Here is a 22,116-nt window from a genome sequence, read left to right on the forward strand (position 1 = left end):
TAGTAGAGTCTGCGTGGTGTTTCTAATGTGTTCCCTGTTAGACAGGCATTTCAATGCCTTTCAATTAGGCCTTTTATGCCTTAGTCCTCAGTTCATTCTGATGAATTCATGAGGTTATCATGGTCTAGACCAATAAGATTAACGTAAAAGAAAGAGTTTTAGCTGTCAATCAACCTCAGTCCACCCGTGTAGGCTACTATACTGAGAAAAGGTCAAAGGTCTAAAGCTATGTTTTACCTTTAACATGCTTACTTAGGCTAGCTCTCAATTGTGAGGAGGTGGCAAAAAAATCTGTATTTAGTTCACAGTTAGTTAACTGTCCCATGATAATATGTTGGCCCATATAGATGTCATTAAAAAAATCTAAAATAATTATTTATTTTATGCTATTTGTTTTTGTTTTCTAAACTACATGCTATTATTATTAATTAAGATATATTTAAGTGTACCTTTCACCCATCCATTACAAACATAAATAATTTCTATATTTGCATGCTCTATGTGCCCATGCACATAGGCTATGTATTTCTTCTTCCGGATATCCCTCCTTATTTTATCAAAGGATGTCATTGTTAGACATCAACAATAACTCAACAGATGCACAAGTGTGTCTGGATCCAAATGGTTATATACAGTAGGCAATAAAAATGAGCAGAGAGGAAGAAACTTTCAATGCAATTTGATTCTCCAAAAGGGACCACAGCGTCCAGCCTTGTCTTGTTGGAAACTTACATATCATATGCATTTAAATGTTGTGGCCACAATTACATTCTGGTTTTTAATGCAGAGTTAGTTATCCTGACAGGCAAAAATCCTGGTCTGCCTTATGAATAAATATATATACACAGTGTGTGTTTTTAGGGCACATTGATAGACAGTTAATACACAGAGGAAACCAAACGTGCCTTTATAAACTGTTGAATAATAAGTTATTTACCAAGAGGATTTATAACATTGTATTTCCTTCTTTAATTTGCTCGCTGGCTACATATACAACTTCAACTTATCCATCTATCAAGTGATTGTTAGACTCTGAATCACATTGTGGTATGGGGGCAGTCAGCGTATTTCATGATGACCCTTGAGGAGCTGCACGTTATTGACTTGTTCCTCATAATTTTGTCCATTTGAAACATATCCATGATGCATGAAATCTATATTTTTGGTGCAAAGCTTCATATAACCATGAAACTTACCACAAGCTGTCTACATATTGTAGAAAGCTAACCTAACCTAGATAACCCACAAGACATTAATAGATAGGCTATGGAGAAACAAAAACAATAGGCCTAGGATACTCAGTAGCATATTGAATAGGCTTCAATGTAGGCTATTTGAATTCTAAATCTTATAAAGTAATGTTTCTATTTCAATTAAACACATTATTTTGTAGCCTGTCCATTGGACATATGTGCAACATAGTAGCCTATTTTAAACGTCCATGTACTTCGAGCCATTTGAATTCAAAAAGCTATTAGCCTACTATAATTTGTTAGATCTATAGCCTACAGAGTTGAAAAAGAATGGGGGAGAAGAGCAAGGGACATGTCATGTGGACTTTCCTACGCATGTGATTGCCTTAGGTCCCAACATTCATAAATCCACCCCTGGGTGTGACAGTAGCTCTAGTGTGAATCGCGCCCGCAAGGTGCACTCATTCAGCGGGGCGATGAGACATTCCATCCCCGCTGGACTGATGCCTTCCTCGGCCTATTGCAGCTCTGCTCCCCGAGGAGGGAGGGGCTTACCGTGGGGGACAATGTGACGTTTCCGCATGTCAATAGAAAATAACATTCCGAAGTTGAGAAGAAGAAGTGGATTGTTAAACGCGGATGTGAATCTAGGCTACTCTGCTACTTTCACGTTTACAGCAGCACTAAAGTTAACTTGTAAACGTTTCGGTCACATGATGCCGAGCCCGAACAGACACAAGCCGCCAGGTGCTGCCTCCTCTCAAAGAAACCAAACACTTTGAGGTGTTTCTTAAAAGCAGGAGTTTTTAAAATACTGAAGGAGCAGACTGAGGTGCACACATGTTGAAGTTAAAGCCAAAGTTTGACCTGCACAGAGACGTGGTGTTCGACATCCTCAGGAAGGAGGCGTCCGTCTGCAGGGTGACAGGTGAGGCGTTATGGTGTCCACGGCAATGGATATGGACCTATTATGGCTTTTATTGTAAACCTTGTCTACACAATAGGCCTGCAGCTTGGGGGGTTAATAATGCTAGCTAAGAGCTTCAGGGCTGAGTTCCACATTTCACTGTTAATAATAACATAGCCTATAGAGTCAAATTAACTGTGTAGGCCGTTACACACGTTCGTGTCATTAGCACGTTGTTACGCAGGCTAATAGCCTATCACATGCAATGTCGTTTGCCCGGTGACATTTAGATAGTACAGTAGGGTTGTTTTATAGGCTAGCTGTTGCTCCAAACAATAGAAAAATCACAGTCCCTATATTTAAAGGTTATACATTGAACAGTAGATGGCGCAATTTACTTTTCACATGTATTCTTGACCGTACTGTAGGCCTATAGGCTAAAAGCAATTAGGCATATATTCATTAATTAAAAGCAGTCGACCTGCATTACAACCTTTATAACTTCAAATGTAGCAGATTTTCTAATTAAAAGCCTACAGCAAATTTCATTTATTAAATGTATTCATTTAATAAATTATATTTTCTGTAGACATATCTGAAAGTGCATGATTGTAGTACCTAACATCCTATATTAAGGCTAATTAGAAAAATGTGGATTCGTCTCATTCTGTTTACAGTTTCCTGTCAAATAATTCAGCTGCACATCTTGACATTTAACACGTAATATACAGTGGGAACACATTGCCCTTCATTTAGCATAACGCAGAGTGACATCAGATTCAGCATGAGCAAACTTATCAGAGATACTTAAAACATGTGTTTGTCCTGGAACACTGTTTCAAAAAAGAGGTAATGAGTGTGTATGTATGCATGCATGGGTTCACAATAATGATGCTGTGTTTGCAGAATACTCTGGAGACGTGGACACCCAGATCCTGAACATTGAGAAAGATGGGGGCATCCTTTACTCCTGGAAAGTAAGTCCAAAGTGAAGGCACTGCAGTGTTTTTCTCTTACTGAAAATACCCATAACATACAAAGTGTTATCATTCAAAATGGTTTTAATACAGTGCTCTTACCAGTGTAGCTTTTGTTACAAACTGCACTTGTCATTGCCATGTCATGTTCATTGGACATAGTCAATGGGATTTCGACACAAAAATGCTGTATATTAATAAATATGGGGGCAATACATTTGACATTTATATAAAAGTGGCCCTTCAAACATACGATTATCATTATGTTTGTAATTTCTTTTTATAGTTATATAATATTCCTTGTTTAATGTAACATCTGGCTGAATTATGTAATAAACCCAGTGCTCCCACTTTTCAGGAAGTTCAATCTCTGTGTGTGTGTGTGTATGGATGTGTGTGTGTGTGTGTGTGTGTGTGTGTGTGTGTGTGTGTGTGTGTGTGTGTGTGTTGCATTTAACATTACACATCACACTCTGTTTTTCGCCTCTTTTCTGTGTCTGCTTGTTTGTTCCAGTGCTTTGTGGAACTTTTAGTGAGTTACATATTCAATTCCCAAATGCTGTTTCTTCCATGTGTGCCTTTTAACATCACTTAAACACACCATCAGATGAGCATTTCTCTGTTCTTTCGTCCAGATTTCTTCTACAACTCTGCCTGGTATTTTGGAGAAAGAAAAAAAAAAAGTTCCTCGCTTAGAATGTAAAAATAATGCCCTGTGTGTGTTGAAGCGTGCCTCTCTGCACTGCATGCATTTTTAATGATGGACCCGCCAAAGAGTGTGTGGGTTTAGGAGGTTAAAGACAGTGTGTAGCCTGCAAAGAGGAAATAATCTTTTCTCTTTTTTTTCTTTTTTTTTACATTAGTGCAGGCCAGGGTTCACAGTTGTATGTATGCCTGGCTGAGCTTTGGGTTTAAAGGTAGACTTCCCTTTTTATTTAAAACCTCTGAGCCAAAAACAAGGTGGTTGTGGTGTGTGTGTGTGTGTGTGTGTGTGAGTGTGTGAGGGGGGGGGGGGGTGATCGCTGGTCTGAAGCCAAGCAGGTCTAAGTCAGGATAATCATGGAGGTAAGCCAAGGAAAGGAAGAGGTCAAACGTGGCATTTCTGCACATAACAGTGGCGATGGGAGGAGACACCAGTGGGAAAGTAGAGTCCACCTCTGCAGTTAAAGGTGGAGCGAGGCAGTGACATCTGGAAAAGGCCTATTGTCAAAATCACTTTTTTGTCAACATCTGTCAATATCTCCTCATGATCCGCCACCGCTACCTGTCCTACTGTACTGTGTGCACTGAAATGAAATGCAGTGTTAATACACAGCCTAGGCTCTGTAAACTGGTATTTTGATAGCTATGGTGTGCCCCCTTTGTTTACATTGCCTTTGTTTACATACCAGTGTACAGACCATAGGCTGTGTATTAACACTGGATTTTCATCTCAGTGCACACAAGAAGCATTCCCCAGAATTGCTGATGCCACCTTTACATTGATTTGAAGACACATGACCTTACTAGATTATTCTATTCCACTCTGATAGGGAGCAACAGGGACCACCAGGATTGGGAAATATGACTCCTGCACCAAACAGAACAAGGTACATTCTGTGTGTGTGTGTGTGTGTGTGTGTGTGTGTGTGTGTGTGTGTGTGTGTGTGTGTGTGTGTGTCCCATATATCCCTCCCTTCAGTGCTCCAGATTTTCGTTTGTCACATGTTTTTTTTTGTTGCATGCCCCGTTCCCTGTGTGTTCCCTTCCAACAGCTCCTGTACACATTTGACAAGCAGGTGTGTGTCAGCAGCTGCTCCCTCAACAAGGAGGAGACACTGTTAGGTGAGCCTCTGTTAATAGTGCAGAAAATTACATGACTTACCCAATACCGTTCATCACGACCCTGCAATGTTCAGCTCCATCCGAGTCACTTCATTCGGGATCTAAATGTCTTGAAAGCAGTTCCCTATCATTTTACGATTATTGACAGCCAAATCATAGGTTAAGAAGTACTATACTATAATGTAGTCTCTTTAGTCACACATTACCGGTGCCTTTCTTGTCCCCCCCCCCCCCCTCTCAGCTGTCAGCTTGGCACAAAACACCAAGGGAGAGGAGCGCTGCAAGCCAAGTAACACCCTACATTTCATTTATTTTCGACATTTCCTTCACAGACCATTTTCAGCTTTTCCCAAAGTATTCACATCTTTTTTTTTACTCCGTCCGTCTTTGTAGTATCCAAGTGTCTAACCCTCTTGATCGAGATCCATCCCATCAACAACACCAAAGTGCTCAAGGCAGTGGACTGCAGGGTCAAAGTGCAGGTGAGTTAGTCCTGGCCACTTTCCCGTATGATTTACCGCAGCCACAAGCTGACGGTGCAGTTATGGAGCACCTTGGGGGTGGAGGGGGGGCCCGCAGCGCACCAGTGCCACACACTATTTATTTTACGAGCTTGCTGAAGGAACTATAGGGCCTGCAGTTGCCATTCCCTCTCTTACTCACCTTGTAATTTTTTTGGTCTCTCTTTATCTGTTATGTCTTTTTTGCAACAGCCACGTGGCTAACATTCCTTTCACTGTTACTGTAGCTTCGCCATATTCTGCCATACCACAATTTTTTTTTTAAAGATGCCGAGAATGTCTGAGGCATGCATCAGAATATTAAAATCAGCGAAAATCCCCATCTGGTAACTGTTTGGAAGCACTCATTCAAATGCTGACTTTTGCCTTCTGTGGTCGTTCCCTCCAGTTCCTCCATGCGGAAACTGACAGGAGATCAGTGCTAGAGAGCCACCTGCTGCTGCTGACTGAGGATGGATGTAAGTGTGTGTGTGTGTGTGTGTGTGTGTGTCACCGTATGGGTGTCTGTCTAGGTTAGAATGAATTGCTTGAATCAATTACAAAAACAGTTTCTTTACATTCTTCGAGAGGGAGAAAAATTCAGCATTCTCTTGAGGATACATAGTTATCCTTGTGTGTGTTTCAGATGTGGACCTCTACCATGTCATGCTGACAAAACAGGAAGGTTATCGAGTGGTAAGTTGGACTCAACACAGTGCTCCCCTCATCTTCACTATACATTGCATTGTATAAGTATTTTCTACTTGCCAGTGTGTTCTGTGCATTTAAAAAAAATGTTTTATTATGTCTTCCGAAGAGTGCACACACCCCTATAAAATTAATAAGCAATGATGTATGCATTAGCATAACCGAGGTGCACATGATATATAGTTTCAACCTCATTCCCAATTTCCCAGGCTATAAAATAGACCACATTCAATGTCCTCTCGGGGAGCTTAGCATTAAGAAGTCAGCACGTCTGCATAGCTGAATACAAATGTGTGTGTGCGTGAAACCAGGTGATGGCAAATCCAGATCGCCTGCCCAAAACAACAGACAGAATAGTGGAAGACTTCTCCTGGGTCCAGTGGGATGGACACACGCAAAGACTCTACTATCTGGCTCACAATGTAACACACACACACACACACACACACACACACACACACACACACACACACACACACACACACACACACACACACACACACACACACACACACAACATGTATAACCATACTTGTAATTGCATTGGATTACACTTGTTCATCGGCTACACTGTAGATGACACAAAAATAATATAATGTTTCCTAGGTTTGGAACACTGACTAACACACTGTCCGTTTCACGTGTCGTTCACAGGAAAAGTTCCTGCTGCGATGCGTTCAGTTTTACCCCAACCACAACTGTGAAACCATGGTTAGTCGTCTCTATGTCTTATAGTTTATATGCAATTACACGTTTTGACACATGCTGTAATTATCACAATGTTACCTGATAAAACCATGCAGCATTTTCTTTTTTACAGTTGGAACTCCCGTTAGAGTTGCCTGCCAATCCTTTCCGCTCTGTCAAGTAAGCCAAATACTCCTACTACGACTACTAGTACAGTACAAGTATTGAAATTAAAGTGTGCAGGTATTTCATCCAATGGCCTACCTCCCGTTGAATGTTATTGGCATGTATTTCCAATCTTAGTCTCTCAAATCAATTCCTGCACATCTTTAGTTTAATGTACACCACATTTTTTCCAATAATCTGATTTTTTATTTACTTAAGTTTGTATATCTTTCTTCTAAATGGGACCTTCGTGTGTATGTGTGTGCGGCCAACAGGTTTGTGAATCTGGGTTTTGACTATTACCACGCAGAGACGCCGGAGCACGAGCTTGTTAGGATGAAAGTGTTAACAAACAGAATAGGTAACACATACACGCACACACACATATCCTTGCAGGAACAATGTGCTTTTACACATATGCATTTTGTCTCTCACTCAACAGTGGTACATACAGTAAACTGACTAGTTCTGTGTGTCTGTTTGTTTTTTCGCATTTGTCTTTGTGAAAACAAGAAAGTAAGTGCAGCTCAGATGCTATGTTATAATCGGTGCTGATCAACGAATATGAGAGTCATCTTTTCACTGCAAAATCAATGAGAATTAGATGATAATTGGATTTTTAAATGAATATTTGATATGATTAATTCACTGACTTGATTTAATCTTTGATTTGGAATCAAACACAAGGACCACTGTCTTCTTACTGATAGATCTTTGTTTACAACATTTATCAATAAGGTATTAAAACGTGAACAGATTTTCCATCAAAACCGATTATCATGTATGTGTGTGATCTTGTATCAATGGCACCTGACCCCTGTGTCCTTTGCTTTGCATTGTAGGAAGCATGTGTGTGTGCTACAGCCAAGCACCTAAAGACAAACAGGAAGTGATCTACACTGTGGTTTTAGTTCACAAAGGTGCGTATGCCCTATGCTCTTGTCTATCCAAAGAATCCATACTAATCCTTCATTTTCTCTCTGTTCACGTTGCCACCTCCTATCCTGTGTTTGCAGTTTCTTTCTTATCTTGAGTGCATATATATTGTTTTTGTCGCTCTCTGCAGACTGCAGCAAGACGTACAGAGTGGCTCTGGGCAACTGCCAGTCGCCGCCGAAATCCGAACGGCTCCATCCGCTCTTCATCCCCATAGGTCATTACACACACTCACACACACACACACACATACACACACACACACACACACACACACACACACACAGACAATCTCACATAAGAACTCACACACACACACCAGAATCCTCATGAATAAAAACCGAGTGTGCGAGTTTGACTGCCAAACATATGTATTTCGTACTTTGGCATTCAAAAACGGAAATGCAGACACATGAGTACAAATGAGAGTGCGTATCCAGCCTCAGACTACTAAATGCTGTGCATGCATATGGAATACTTAACACACTAATCCTAACAGAGATGCCTTGTTATTTCTGTATGTAGGTTACTACATCCTGGTGTATCTCCAGGGTTACTTCCTCCATTGCATCAACAGCAGGCAGCAGGAGATGCTCTGTCACTCCCTCTTCCTCTCAGGTAAGAAATCTAACTAGCTGGTTTTGGCCCCTGACACTGGCGCAGGAGCTTAGAAATATCCCCAAAAGGTGCCCAAGAAATGTTTCAGTTGTTGATTCTACTGCTAAGAAAAAACCTGGACAGAAGGAATTAAATCCATGCGCAATCACTGTAGACGCGCCAAGCAGTGTTGTTTTGATTACTCGGAATTCTTCATGGGGGCAACATAAGTTACGCAGTATAGCTTTAAAACACAGAACGTGCATAAACATAGTGATTTGGCCCCCTATCCTTATGTCTGTCTTTCTGTCTCGTCAAACCTTAAAGGCGCCGAAGCTGACTTGGGCCTGCAGTGTCAGGCGACTGAGGTCACAGTGTTGCATGCAGAGGAAGAGTCCAGTGGCAGCCTGTTGGACATGGCCAATGGGAGGATCCACAGTGCTGAGCTAAGCCCCGCCTTCATGCTGACAATCCTCCAATCAGACACTCCCTTTAGGTGAGCACGATTCCTTACTTTTTATTGAAATTAAATTAAATTCTTGTTTATGGGATGGGGTTATTATTTCAGATGATTTACGTGTGCGTGAAGGGCTCAGTTTGAGAGCAGAGGAGAATAATATAGGGAGGCAGGATGCAGACATTAGTTATATTTGTGTGCACACGCCCTGCACAGTGTTTGTGGAATAAACAACAGATTTACCTTGAATCGTGGCCAGCAGACAACCTTGGGATTCAACCAGCCTGCTCAATAAAGATCCATCATCAGCACACCCTTTTCTTTTTTTTTCCGTCGGACAGTTTATTGTTCTATTCATCCATTCATTCATTGATATATCCACTTTTTAAACGGCACATACATCATCTCAGTCAGTGCCAAACAGGTTGGTTGCCCGCCTTTGCATCTGCCTTTGTGCCCTTTTTTGCCTGTTTGTATACGCTGGTGTCGTATGAGAGTAAATTTGCTGTATGTCACCTCCATTCAAGGTGTCCCAGCGGTAGGACTGACCCTCAGCGCATGGCCGCCCTCCACTGCCTTCTGGTTTACATGGGAAACGACCCAAACCTGGAGCTGAAGGTAAAAACCAATTAAGGCAGGAAAAAAGACTTGGGGGAGGGACGACAAAATATTGACATTTAAAGTAAATGTACCGAGTTTTTGTGTCAAAGTCAGCATCAGGTAACCCCTCCTTACTTTTACTTCAGATGTCGTCCAAAGATCAATAAGATTTCCTTGATGGGTTTGGGGAGACTGAGAGCAGATGAGAGGGGAGGATAAAGAGGCAGACTTTAAACACACTGGTGCACACGTTAATAATGTCGCAGTGAGTTGCTCTCTAGTCCCTAAAGCAAAATGAACAGCTAAGTAAAAAATAACTCCATTGAAAGTAGAGATGGCAGCTTTTTGCATTAATTCAGCAGGTGTTGGAAGCGAACCGACGGATGGAAGAAGTAAAAAGGGAGACGAAAAGGACAGGAGGCCATAATAAGACAGGAGAGGAGAAAAGAAAAGTGGACAGACATCAAAGACAGTCAATCAAAGACAGACAATGAAGGGCTAGACGTTTTGTTAAGGCACGTTGCTGACTAGGACTCAGACTCTATTAGCGGTACACCTAAATTAAGATGTTCCTGCTGCTCTGATAGATAGTAATAATTTTTGCTTTAGAGGTTAAATGAGTCACCGGCTTCATTAGTGCAGCTAGCAATGGGAAATTGGACACCGCGCGTAGGCCTTACTTTTTGTATTTTTCGTGGATGGTTAATGCAGCAGCACAAAACAAAGTAGTTTCTTAAATAAGGGTGACTGCGTGTTAACATGTTTTTTTTTGTTGCTTTGTTCAAAGAAGTTTGAAACAGTACCGAGTTATTGCTTCTGTATCTTCCACAAATGTTGTACAATGTTCTGTTTCTGGACATATAGGACTCAAACTGTCTTTGGCAAAGGGAAATGTATTCAAACAGCTGAGAAATGGGCAACAGAAAAACAAGTTTTCACTCTGATGCACTGTTGGCTCTGAGGTTTGCAGGGACTATCTTTGAGGACATCATGCATTTTTCATGTTTTTTGGGGATGTAGACATATACACACATTCAAGCTACCACACATCCTTCCAAAAACAAATATTCTTCAGTAACTAGAACTTTTCTATCGCCAAACAAGTTATGCACTGTTTAGTCTACAGCTAGCTATAGCCTACTAGGCCTATGTCTGATTACTCTCTCTCTCTCTCTCTTAATTTGTTGTGTTAGCATGCTAACATGGACCTGCTGTTACTGCCTTGCTAGCTTAGCCAATAAGTGCTGCCTTTGAGACACCAAACAAATAGTTTTTTTAAAAGAATATCTATAATCTAGAATATTTATACTTAATAATATTTGTTAGACAATTTTCGTCGAGAGTTATACATGAGAAAATTGATACCACTCATGTGTATGTGCTACAGTCAGCTAGTATAGGAGACGATTAGTTTAGCCTATAAGCCTGGAAGCTGCTAGACTGACTCTGTTTCAAGGTCATTTAAAAGCACCTTCTAGCACCATAAGCTATCTAGTTATCAAGTTGTGTCTTGTTTGTTCATTCCGCACAGTCTTATTGTCACCATGAAGTTGCGAGGAAGACTCCAGGAAGTCATGTCATGTTTTACCCCCGCTTCGGTTTCTGTAACGACGCAGATACAGTATAATGTCTTTAAAAAATGAGATTATGCGGTGCTGGGAGGTTTATTTTTTTCAGCTGCTTTAGAGCGAGCCAAACTACTTCTAGTCTTTTGGGTAGACTAGGCTAAGCTAAGCTAACGGCCGTGCAGGTAACTTTGAGCAGTGAATATTTCCCCAAGACATTAAACTATTTATTTTTGAGGAATGGGAGAAAACTTTAAGTCATAGTCCTTTTGCTAAAATAACCACATTATAAACATACTCAAATGTGAACATGTTGTACAGCTGCCATGTTGTGCTCCCAACACATTGGCACCGATTGACACCTGTCTCCTCTGTGTTTCTATCCTGCCTCTAGGTTATTGAATGGCTGTGTGACAACATGAACGCCTTGGAGACCTTTGATCCCATCCAGGAGTTTATCCTAGGTCTGTGATAACTGAAGCAAACTGGCACAAAAGTCTCCTTAGAATCACTTTTTCCTCTTCCTTTAATGGAGTCTATAGCCGCCCTCTTTCCTTTTTTGTATGTCTCTCCCTGTCTCATGTATTTACCAGACCACTCTAAATCTTGTCTACACAAAACTGAATTCTTCCATCAGGGCTGTGTATGGCTCTTAAATGTACTGCTCGCAGACTTGTGCCTGGGCAACAAACGCTCTAGGTCTGGGGAGACAAGATTAGAGGATGAATTCAGTTATTTTTCTGAAAGGCTAGAGAACCTTGCACAGAACAGCTTTGGAAAAATACGGTTAAGTCCTAGAGAACAAACAGCAACACCTTTGTCTTTCTCTCAATGTCTGTCTGAAGTGGGGCAGAAACCTTGTTTGTGAGCTCTCTAACCCAGTCCCTGAATAATATAATTAGTAATATATTGTTCAAAAATAGCTTATGCAAATGACCAAATGCATGCCTACTGAATTGTAAAAGAAAAATGTGTACGTCCACAATTTATTATTTAAGCCCTGTATTATATTGTTGTCATATTCCTTTAATGTCTCTGTCTGGACTTACAATGAGCTGAAAATACCGGGACTAGTCAAGGTAAAACATTCTGTCATTTTCTATATCCCACTCTAAAATATTTAGATATTATACCTTGGCATACCCAACATTGTCTTACAATGAATTTTGAGAGTGGTTTGGGTGAGACGGGGGAAGGGATTTTGCAATTCCGAAGCTGAACTTGGCAGAAATTTCATAGGACACCCAAACAAGGGTCGCCGCAGACAGGGCACTTTTATTACTACTGGCCTTTATTACACATTAAACCAACAGACAAATAGAGGACATGAAAGACAATGGTCCACACAGTAATCTGCCAAATAGCATCAACATCACCTCAGTAACAGGGGGAGTGTGCACGCCCACACACACACACACACACACACACGCAGCAAAAATTGTGTTCCTCCAAGATGCCTGGTGGTTCAATTCCAAGATAAGAAATGATCGTGTTGCATCCAAACAACAAACCAAATACAAACACACATTCATCCTGTGTGTCATACTTGCAAACTGGCCAATTACTCTAAAAGTAGAAGCCAATAAGAGCAGTATTGTTCATCCTATATACAACCTAGTCATTCATGTCAATTTAATTTTGTTTGGAATTCAAGCTTGTTCAGAAAAAACAAAGGGCCACATGCTTCTGTAGGAACAGTACAATGCCACCAGAATAGAGAGGTACAGGAAAGCAGCAGCCCACTGTGTGATATTAAATCCGATATCATGCACTGCGCCCCCCCCCCCCCCAAAAAAAGAAAATAAATAAAAGTCTGACCCTCTCTCTCTCTTTCTCACACAAACAGCTTCTCTGTACAGAATAAGCTATGAGAAGTCTCTCAGTCTGGATAAAGTCTTGCCTTACTCTTCTGTATTCGACAAGAAGGTACCATGCACACACACACACACACACACACACACACACACACACACACACACACACACACACACACACACACACACACACACACACACACACACACACACACACACACACACACACACACACACACACACACATGCATATACACACATATATCTATACACACATATTTCCACATGCATAAAGTCATAAGAAATAAGCCAACGTATACTGTATATGGTTATGAATGCAAAGAGGACATACTTTGCAGTTCTACAGTCTTTGTAGACACACACACACACACAGACACACACTTTCTTGTGTCTTTGTGTGTTCTAGGAGATAGCAGCGTGTCTGTTGGAGATCCCTGGTGTGTTGTGTACCACTGAGCTGCATATTGAACCTGTGTTCAAAGGGAAGGTAAAAACAAGTTCATAACGCTTTTAAAAAACGTTTTCATTGCATTAAAACGGCTTTAAATGTACGGTATATCTGTAGTCTGACTAGTTATATATTCAAAGAGGAATTTAAATGGCAAGTAAAGTAGTTAGATTTAAAATATATTCTCTGTCTGCGCATGCACAATCGCATGGTACGGCACTGGATTGCAGCAACATCATTGCCATGTCACTGTGTGTGTGTATGTGTGTGTGTGTGTGTTTGTCCGTATGTCTGTGTGTGCAGGCTAGAAGTCCCCAGGGTTTCTGGTCAGAGCTGCAGTGGAACACAGAGAGGACAAAATATTTGGATGCTGTTCCCCACCCCAGATATAGAACCTCACACATACAAGCCGACTTGGATAAACTGGTGGGTGAGTGTGTGTGTGTGTGTGTGTGTGTGTGTGTGTGTGTGTGTGTGTGTGTGTGTGTGTGTGTGTGTGTGTGTCTGTGTCTGTGTGCGTGCGTATGTGTTTGTGCAGTCTAGCCAAAACCTCTATCTGATATATATTAATTAACAATAATTACAACCAAACCAAAATATCCATATTGGAGGTTAAATTGACGATTGGCACTTGTAGTTTGAACATGCCAGCTATTGTGATGGATTTGAAGTTGTGTGTGTGTGTGTGTGTGTGTGTGTGTGTGTGTGTGTGTGTGTGTGTGTATCTCTGTGTGTATATTTGTCAAACAATGGGATCATACTACTGTATATTCAGCACTGCCCATGCTGGTGTTTGCTTGTTTCAGAGGTCCGAGAGGAGAACACCCAGCAACACCCATCACATGGAGGAGAATACAAAGAAGTAGGTCCTGCTTTGTTAAGAACAGCTCATTAGTTTCATTTAAGTTCTTATTCATTCCATAAAACGGCTGAAAAAAACTAACAACAACTATTCTCTCTGCCCCTCAAAACATTCCGACTTCCTCTGTGGCCCTCAGCTCTAAGCCTACTACTGTAGTTCCTGCTGAAGATTTAAATGAAAACTGATTTTTATTCTTTAAAGCTGTAATTTATTTCTCAAACAAGCTCTGAGCTGTAGTTTTTTTTAAGAAAACAGCAATCTTGTTTACTCACACAGGCAGAATACCGTAGCGCTGTATTTGGGGACTATTTTCAGCTGTGGATTAATACAAAAAATTAGGTTGCAGGGTCATCATGGCAGCAGATTGGTTTATGTGGCATTGATTATAATACAATACAGAGTTACCATGTTCTTGGTAATGAAGGCACATGGGCAACAGTGTGTCTCATTGATGTGTTTTGAAATGCAGCTCTATAGCACAGCGAGGTAAGCTTAATCCATTAAGCTTTGAGGACACAGACTCAAATACTGTTAGTAAGATCAATTCATTATTGGTTTTGGCTCCTCGTGGGATCCTTTTTTTCAATAACAAAAATACTTGTATAAAGAATGGAGGGCCTTATCCGCTGGAGTGCTTTCACACCCGATAATATGTTTAAATGATGAAGTTGTTTCTTCGGCACGGATACGTTCTGAAGTCAAATCAATCAATGGAGGAAGAACACATAATAAAATAAAGATGCGAAGCAAGTATTAAAGTACGTTTTGTTTTTTCCTTTATAGAGACACATTAGTAAAACTCTCTGATTCTCCCCAAGAATAAAAAAGGATGAGGTTAGGTGATTTGGATCTCTTTGGAATGGACTGGTCTTACCACTTTCACCTGTGTATATGTACTGTGTATATGTATTATTATTGATATTCCTATGAATGACCAGCTCCAAGCATTCTGTGGCCTGTCATTAGGTCACTCACTGAACTATGAAAAATCCACTTCCATTTCAAATAACTTTTAAAAAATAGATTGTAACAAGAGGGCCTTGACAGTGTTTGATCAGGTGACTTGATGATGGGGGTGCACCAAGTATGCAAACCTGCTTTGAATAAAGACATACCGCCGTCCTGTTTGTGCCGGGGATCAAACCAACAGCCTTCTGTTTGGTTCTTTGCTTCCTTACAAACTTTTCGCTTTGAAACTTTATACATAAGAATATGTTTCTGCAGCAATGCAGCAGTTTACCGCCTGGCTTACAGCATAAAGAGTAAGACTCTTATTATGATGTCTCCAGGGGATTGTTTTCTCACAAAGCTATTCTTCTTATTTCTGTAGAGTTCTATCAATGGTGGACACCTGGGTTCTTGGTAAGAGCGCACTGAACACAAACACACACACACAAGCCCGCCGCCCGCACACACACACACACACACACACATGCACACACACACACACACACACACACGCACACACACACACACACACACACACACACACACACACACACACACACACACACACACACACAAACACAAATGTCATAAATAACAAAACTTCGGCCTATATTATTAATATCAAAACTGTGTGCTTGTTTTGTTTTTTTTGTGTTTGTGTGTTCTTCTGCGGTTGCATTCTTCATGCCCACTGGAGAATTCGGCCAAACAAAACCACCATACCCAATTTGTCTTGAGAAATATAGGGACGACGAATGGGAGAAGTGGGCAAAGATACAGTGAAATAAAAAGACTGAATAAATAATATTTGAAGAATGCAATTATGTAACAGTGGGGAGTTAGGTACTTTCTTCCCCTCTCACTCTCATGACTCCAGTGCAGCTGTTTGGTGTCAACCACAACACGAGACCTTCCCAGACCTCATTTAATTCAAACAAAGTATTTCGTACAAGCCGCAGCCTCCCTCCAATTCACTTGTTAAACAAACACACTCAATGCATTTTGACCACAGACGATAGCACTCATGTGAGAAGCTGCCTCGCTGGGTTCTTAATAGCTACAGTATGTGGTTGTAACACATTGTAGTATTACTTCCATGACATGGATTCTTGGTTTTAGAAATATGTTGCAGCTATGTAAGAGGAAAATGTACCCACAGTTTTTGTACTGGCGAGACGATGCTCTGTGTATCATTTCTCAGTTTAAGAGCATACATTGATCAAATACAGAATATTAATCTAACTTCTCTGTTTACTATATCCACACCTTTTTGATCATTGGGATTTTCTCATCCCTCTGTTGCCAATTGCTACAAAGTGTGACAGTTGTGCTAGATCCAGAACTGGTGCTTACTTTATTTACAACGTAAATAAATGCTAACCACAGCATGCTAACATGCTTGCAATGATTAAAAACTAGCATGCTGACGTGAAGAAGGTGTCATGTTTACCATGAGAGTGATCATGTAAGCATGATAACAGTAGATGAGTACAGCCGGGGCTGATGAGTTTTTTATCATTGGGCAAATTAGAGTTTTGACCTGAGGATGGTGCCAGGCGAAAACTCAGGGGATTACTGAAACTATCGCAGTTCACACTAGAGAGAACATGAATGTCTGTTCCAAATGCCATGGCAATCTGGCAATCCATCCAATAGTTGGGGTCATTCCATACAAAAACAATTGAGAACCTCTTGCACCACAGGAAGAAGTTAGAATATATACTGTATCCTCTAGGGAACCATGAACGTTAACTTTTTATACGTTGAGATATTCAATTTGAACTCCTGGTGGCGCCAGAAGAAAAGTTTCACAAAACTCATTGGAATTCATCCGCCGGTCAACACGCACCAAATTTAGTAGCAATCCATCTCATATCTGTTGAGATATTTTAGGACCAAATGGTCGACCGACCGTGAAGGGCATTTCTAGTCACGGCCCGAGGGATGGGCAATTTCTGTCCGTCTGTCAATTTCTAAAAACCTAAAGTGACATCTTCAGATGGCTTGTTTTGTCCCTCCAAGGGTACAAACTAAATGAAAAAAAACAGCAAATACTCAGCTTGAATATGGCATTCTTTCCATGATAAATGACTTTGACATTTGTCAACAAATGTGAAGAGCCAGTGTTGTATATTAAAAGCACTGGAACTGTACTCGTTTGTTCATAGTAAGACCATCAGCTAGTTGTCATAAATATGCACATTTAATAATAGATGATAACTTTGAACTGCTAACAGGCCATACAGTTTATCTGGCGATGCAGCCTGACGTTTAGCTGTGCTCTGAAGGCGCTATTTATATCAGTAACAAATTACACTGGAACATCAAAAAAGCCAGCTTCTCGCTGGGGTGAACAAGTGATCAGAAGATGGTGTGTGTTTTGTGTATGCAAGCACTAATTCATCTACCGAGCTGGTCCACTTTTACATTGGAAAAACTGCAGTGTACACACACACACACACACACACACACACACACACACACACACACAGCAGGACTGCAGCCTCATAACATCCAAGCTTCGGGAACTATTTTGAAAGAGAATAAAAGGAACCTAAAAGAATACATTAATGCCTTGGGTTCAGTCCTCTTTTCTTTATTACAGCCATAAACAAGTCAGAGTTTGGGTTTCTCCCATTGTTACTGATGGCCTGTTCAATAGTGTTAGTGCACAGACGGACCGAAGGGCTACCTGTAGTGTTCATTCTAGGGTTGATGCAGCATCAAAAGGTTTTCTTCAAACGTCTCTTTTATGTTCTCTATTTACCCACTTTGGCCTGTTCCCTTCTAGATAAGAAGCTGGTGCCACTGTTCCAAGAGGAGGACCATCAACAGAGGGCGCTCATAGGCCTGGTGAGAGAGAGAGACTCTAGTGGAAACCAGCCACATACACACGCATGTGCACACACGCACACACACACACACACACACACACACACACACACACACACACACACACACACACTTAAAACTAAAAGTATCTTTTTCATGGCTTCTGCTAGACCCTTAATACCTTTTAAGGGAATATCACATCGCTTGGCAAAAGTATGCTACCAAATCCGTGAAGGAAAGACTTTACTTTACAGTGCAATTATGCACAAAGCAAGGTCCATAAAAAGAGGGATTTTTCGATGAAATTATACATGGAGGAATTTAGCTGGCACGCATACAGCTCTGACCTCAACCCCATCCAATGGTGACTTTGAGCCTATTCGGTGGACCGTGGAGCTGGGAAAGATTTCCAAACGTTCACGAAACAACAACAAATACTCCACATGTTGTATTACTACAGAGGTGAATGTGTGAGGGTTAGAAAGTCTGTGAGTTGGCAATAAAACGGCTAAAATAATCCATTGGGTTCAATTACCTCAAAGGGCGTACTATGGCGTGAAAGTGGCACCTGTGTGTGATCAAGTCGGATGTGTCGAAAAATTGTATGCGTCTGCGGATCTTACATATTGGAATGTTGGCACACACAAGGATTTTGAGTTGAATTGATCATGTTTCTTAAGAACCTGTAAAAAAGGCAGCACCTGCGAAATGCTGTCGGCCAAATGAATCACTCGGTTGAAGGTTAAAACCAGTCATTCATTTGAGTCATGACAAAAACATGCAAATATTTCGAAAAAGATGGAAGTCCTTCAACTTTCCCGAAGAATGCAGTATAGCTTACATCCCCGCCCCTTGTAATCAAAAGAGCAGGAGCTGTGTAGAAAATAATGAAACAGGGGGGAAAAAAGACCAAGACACTTCATTGTAAAAGTCCGCCTTAGATGCACTGAGTGTCCCCCCAATAGTTGAAATACAACAGTTTAACAGCTCCTGGAGGTGGACACATCCTTTGGCGTGGCTTGATAAATAGAACACTAAAGATCCCCAGTGAAATGCTGACAGACGATCATTTCTCCACCATAGTCATCTTTTAGGGCTGAAACTCCTGTTACGCTTCAGATGAGTCGACACTTTAACAAAAAGGGGGCATCTTAAGGTCCCTGTCTTGCTTTCTTTCTTTCTTTTTTTACTGTACGTCGTTTGATGGACAATTTCATATCTTGCCGTTTTCTCTGTGCTCAGCATAGTTTTTTTTTGAAGAGCAGATAGCTTTCGATTTAATGGAGTTCACGCCAGGTGCTGTAGCGGTTTCTGGGGCTATTCTTAGTAACGAGCCAGCCCCCCCACCCCCTTGTCTTCCTTATCTCCTGTTTACTCCCTCCATCTCTTCTTCCATTATTCTTATCCTCACTTTCCTCTTCTCTTCTTTCTCTGCATTTTTTTCTCTGCTCTCATCCTTCGCTCTTTCCTTCTCCTTGTTCCTTTTTTCCCCTCTGAGTAGGATGTCAGGTCACTGTCAACTACAGCACATTGTTTTTAGACACTCACTCATACAACCTCTCACATCCACTTGTTTCGCCTCTCCTAACCTCAATTTGACCCCGCTCAGCGCCCAGCAAAGTATGCTTATAACACAAACTCCTAGACTCACACAAAAATACACACTCGCACAGACACGCTTGCAAGCATGAAAAATAACCATATTATTTTTGTTGCATTGCAGACAGTTGACAAGCTTCGGGAGCATCTCAACAGACACCTGCCTCGACTGGGGAAGAAGAAGATTGACTCACTGGTTGTCAACTACGTAGCCAAGCTGGTTTGTACCCTGTGTGTGTGTGTGTGTGTGTGTGTGTGTGTGTGTGTGTGTGTGTGTTTTAATTACATTTTTTGACAGACCCCACAAATGGGTGAGTGCTCTTTAAGTTAGGAGAGGTTTGCCAGAAGTCATAAGGTCGTCTAGAGCAAACATCAGCTGTCTGTGGTTCACGCGTCCCCTCAATCACCGAGTCGCTTTTTTCCTTTTTTTTGCCACCCTCAGTTTCGCTTCTCAGGCAATATCTGCCCTCACAGGCCATTGTGGTTGTATGTAGGCTATGCATGTACGTAGCTATAAAAGACTGCACCGCTATGTATAAATTCTGCTGCCTCCTCTTGCATATTTCTGGGTAAAAAAAACCCTCAATCTGTATTTTGCAGGCATAAGGTTCTATCGTTAAAAGGCGCTAGAATCAAACACCAGTCAAAGACAGCTAGGCACAAGGACAGGACTCTTTGGTGTAAAGAAGGAGACTGAACACAATTTTTCAAGCGTTAAAGCTTTAAAGGTATAGTTTGACATTTTTGAGAAAGACACTTGTTCACTTTCAAACTCCCGGCAGAGCGGCAGTTGGGACCTGCATAACCAAGTGAGACATAAGCGGTGGACTCTGGCTCACGTCTCAAGCGCGTCCTAGTATAGAGGCACTCGCTTGTGTTAAAGTCAGGTCTTTAGTATTCCTGGGAAGTAAAGCCCCTTCACAGCTTGGGAGCCGCCTGAAAGCAGACATACAGCATATATATCATCAACACACAACACTATTAAATCAGGCCAAGGGTAAGGGCTGGAATGGAATAGAAAGCAGGATGTGCCCACGGTTTGGGACTTTATGGGATTTGCCAATGACAGAAGAAGAAATCCTCCACGCACGCTCACTGCCGGAGCTCTCGATGGCTCAGCTCGGTACAACAGGCAGGCGCATACGTTTTTTCACCTACTCAGAATGAATGTGAGGGAAACAGGCTTGTGTGTCATGGTTGTGGCATTGGCCTCCGACAGACACACGTGGCGATTTCTGACCTGTAAGTGAAAAAAGTTCACCCCGGGAGCCGAAATGATTAAAACATACTAACTCGAGGACCCATGAGAAAGAGCCTCCAGGGACGCTTCTTCTAACCGATAGAATGCTCCAATAATTCCCGCTCAGACATCAAGCTGACTCATGCTCTAAAATCCAGGGATGGTACTGTTTCAGAGAGAGCTGCCTTCCCTTTTACAAATAAAGAACATCTCTTGTCGGTGCTTATTGAGACTAATGGCCGTGTTGACACTGGGGAGAAGTTGGGGGGTGAAATAGATTACAGCTTTTAAGAGTCAGGGAACTTCTGCTGTCATGGTTATTTATTTCCCTCTCTCCCTGTTGCCACAGACAACCCGAGATACATTCTTCTTTATAACGCAGCCCAGTGTCAGAGCACAGAACGAGCCCGCTAATAGCTAAATACGAACTACTGCCGGATGTAGGAAATTGTATTGAAAAAGTAATCTCCTGAGTTTACATAGGCTTAAATATTTATAATTATGCAGAAAAAGTTATTCTATACCCAAGGTTATTAAACTTTGTGTCAGCATGGGAACCTCATAGAATAAATCCAGTGTCTTTGTCGGGCCCAGGCTCATTAAAGATAAATAGCTGATTTCAGATTATATTCAAAATAGAAAGTCACAGAGGAAATACTGTGCCGGAGTGTGTGGCTTGAAATCACTTGTTTGCCTTTTGAAAGAGGTTGGTTCCTGCACAAGAACATATCGTTTTTCCTTTTTCTTCAGGGGCCTGAATAACATCAGTAGCGATAAGCAGGAAGCACATTTGAATGGTTTATGCTACTTTTCTTGGAGAACTGCAACCCTTTTGTCAAACTATAATTATCTAATTTGGTTAAACTTTTCAAATATTCATTGTATACCCCTAACAGACCAGTGGGGGACTTATTTGCTGATTAACAGCAGGCTTTTGATTTTAGGAGCATTACTTTATTTATCTGTGCTGTTGACAGAGCTGACAAATTTAATCCATAAATCCCCATGACAAATTCAATCGAAGAAAAAAAACACTGCAATGTTCTTAGGTACATGAAGGTAAATCCTGTCCACTAGAGATGGAGTAACTTAAAAACAAAGTTTAAAAGTAAGAAAGCCTTTATCGTGCTAACCTGATTATGAAAGTTGACCTGCATGTATTTTTGCAAAACCATAACAATAAATACAAAAAGGAAAGCTAGAAAAGTAATACAAATATAATAATATTTAAATTGA

General features: G+C 41.2%; 1 protein-coding gene across 2 annotated transcripts in view; it reads left to right on the forward strand.

Annotated features, from left to right (window-relative positions):
- The first annotated feature begins 1,822 nt into the window (after nt 1–1,822).
- Nucleotides 1,823–22,116, forward strand: part of gsap (gamma-secretase activating protein) — a 34,950-nt gene continuing 14,656 nt past the window's right edge. For both annotated transcript variants that reach the window (XR_013845450.1, XM_080050951.1), the window contains exons 1-25: nt 1,823–2,121; nt 3,007–3,077; nt 4,610–4,666; nt 4,832–4,901; nt 5,143–5,190; nt 5,295–5,383; nt 5,811–5,880; nt 6,048–6,097; nt 6,421–6,531; nt 6,764–6,820; nt 6,930–6,976; nt 7,237–7,322; nt 7,804–7,881; nt 8,028–8,114; nt 8,423–8,515; nt 8,822–8,990; nt 9,479–9,569; nt 11,511–11,580; nt 12,963–13,042; nt 13,358–13,438; nt 13,703–13,825; nt 14,206–14,261; nt 15,592–15,623; nt 18,001–18,062; nt 19,765–19,860. Coding sequence is in view for 1 of the 2 variants with exons in the window: in XM_080050951.1 (XP_079907077.1) it covers nt 2,034–2,121; nt 3,007–3,077; nt 4,610–4,666; nt 4,832–4,901; nt 5,143–5,190; nt 5,295–5,383; nt 5,811–5,880; nt 6,048–6,097; nt 6,421–6,531; nt 6,764–6,820; nt 6,930–6,976; nt 7,237–7,322; nt 7,804–7,881; nt 8,028–8,114; nt 8,423–8,515; nt 8,822–8,990; nt 9,479–9,569; nt 11,511–11,580; nt 12,963–13,042; nt 13,358–13,438; nt 13,703–13,825; nt 14,206–14,261; nt 15,592–15,623; nt 18,001–18,062; nt 19,765–19,860 (1,962 nt within the window). In the remaining variant the exon portion in view is untranslated. The remainder of the gene's footprint in view (nt 2,122–3,006; nt 3,078–4,609; nt 4,667–4,831; nt 4,902–5,142; nt 5,191–5,294; nt 5,384–5,810; nt 5,881–6,047; nt 6,098–6,420; nt 6,532–6,763; nt 6,821–6,929; nt 6,977–7,236; nt 7,323–7,803; nt 7,882–8,027; nt 8,115–8,422; nt 8,516–8,821; nt 8,991–9,478; nt 9,570–11,510; nt 11,581–12,962; nt 13,043–13,357; nt 13,439–13,702; nt 13,826–14,205; nt 14,262–15,591; nt 15,624–18,000; nt 18,063–19,764; nt 19,861–22,116) is intronic.

This window comes from Ammodytes marinus (genome assembly GCF_949987685.1).
Source record: "Ammodytes marinus genome assembly, chromosome: 22".
NCBI classification, from domain to species: domain Eukaryota; kingdom Metazoa; phylum Chordata; class Actinopteri; order Uranoscopiformes; family Ammodytidae; genus Ammodytes; species Ammodytes marinus.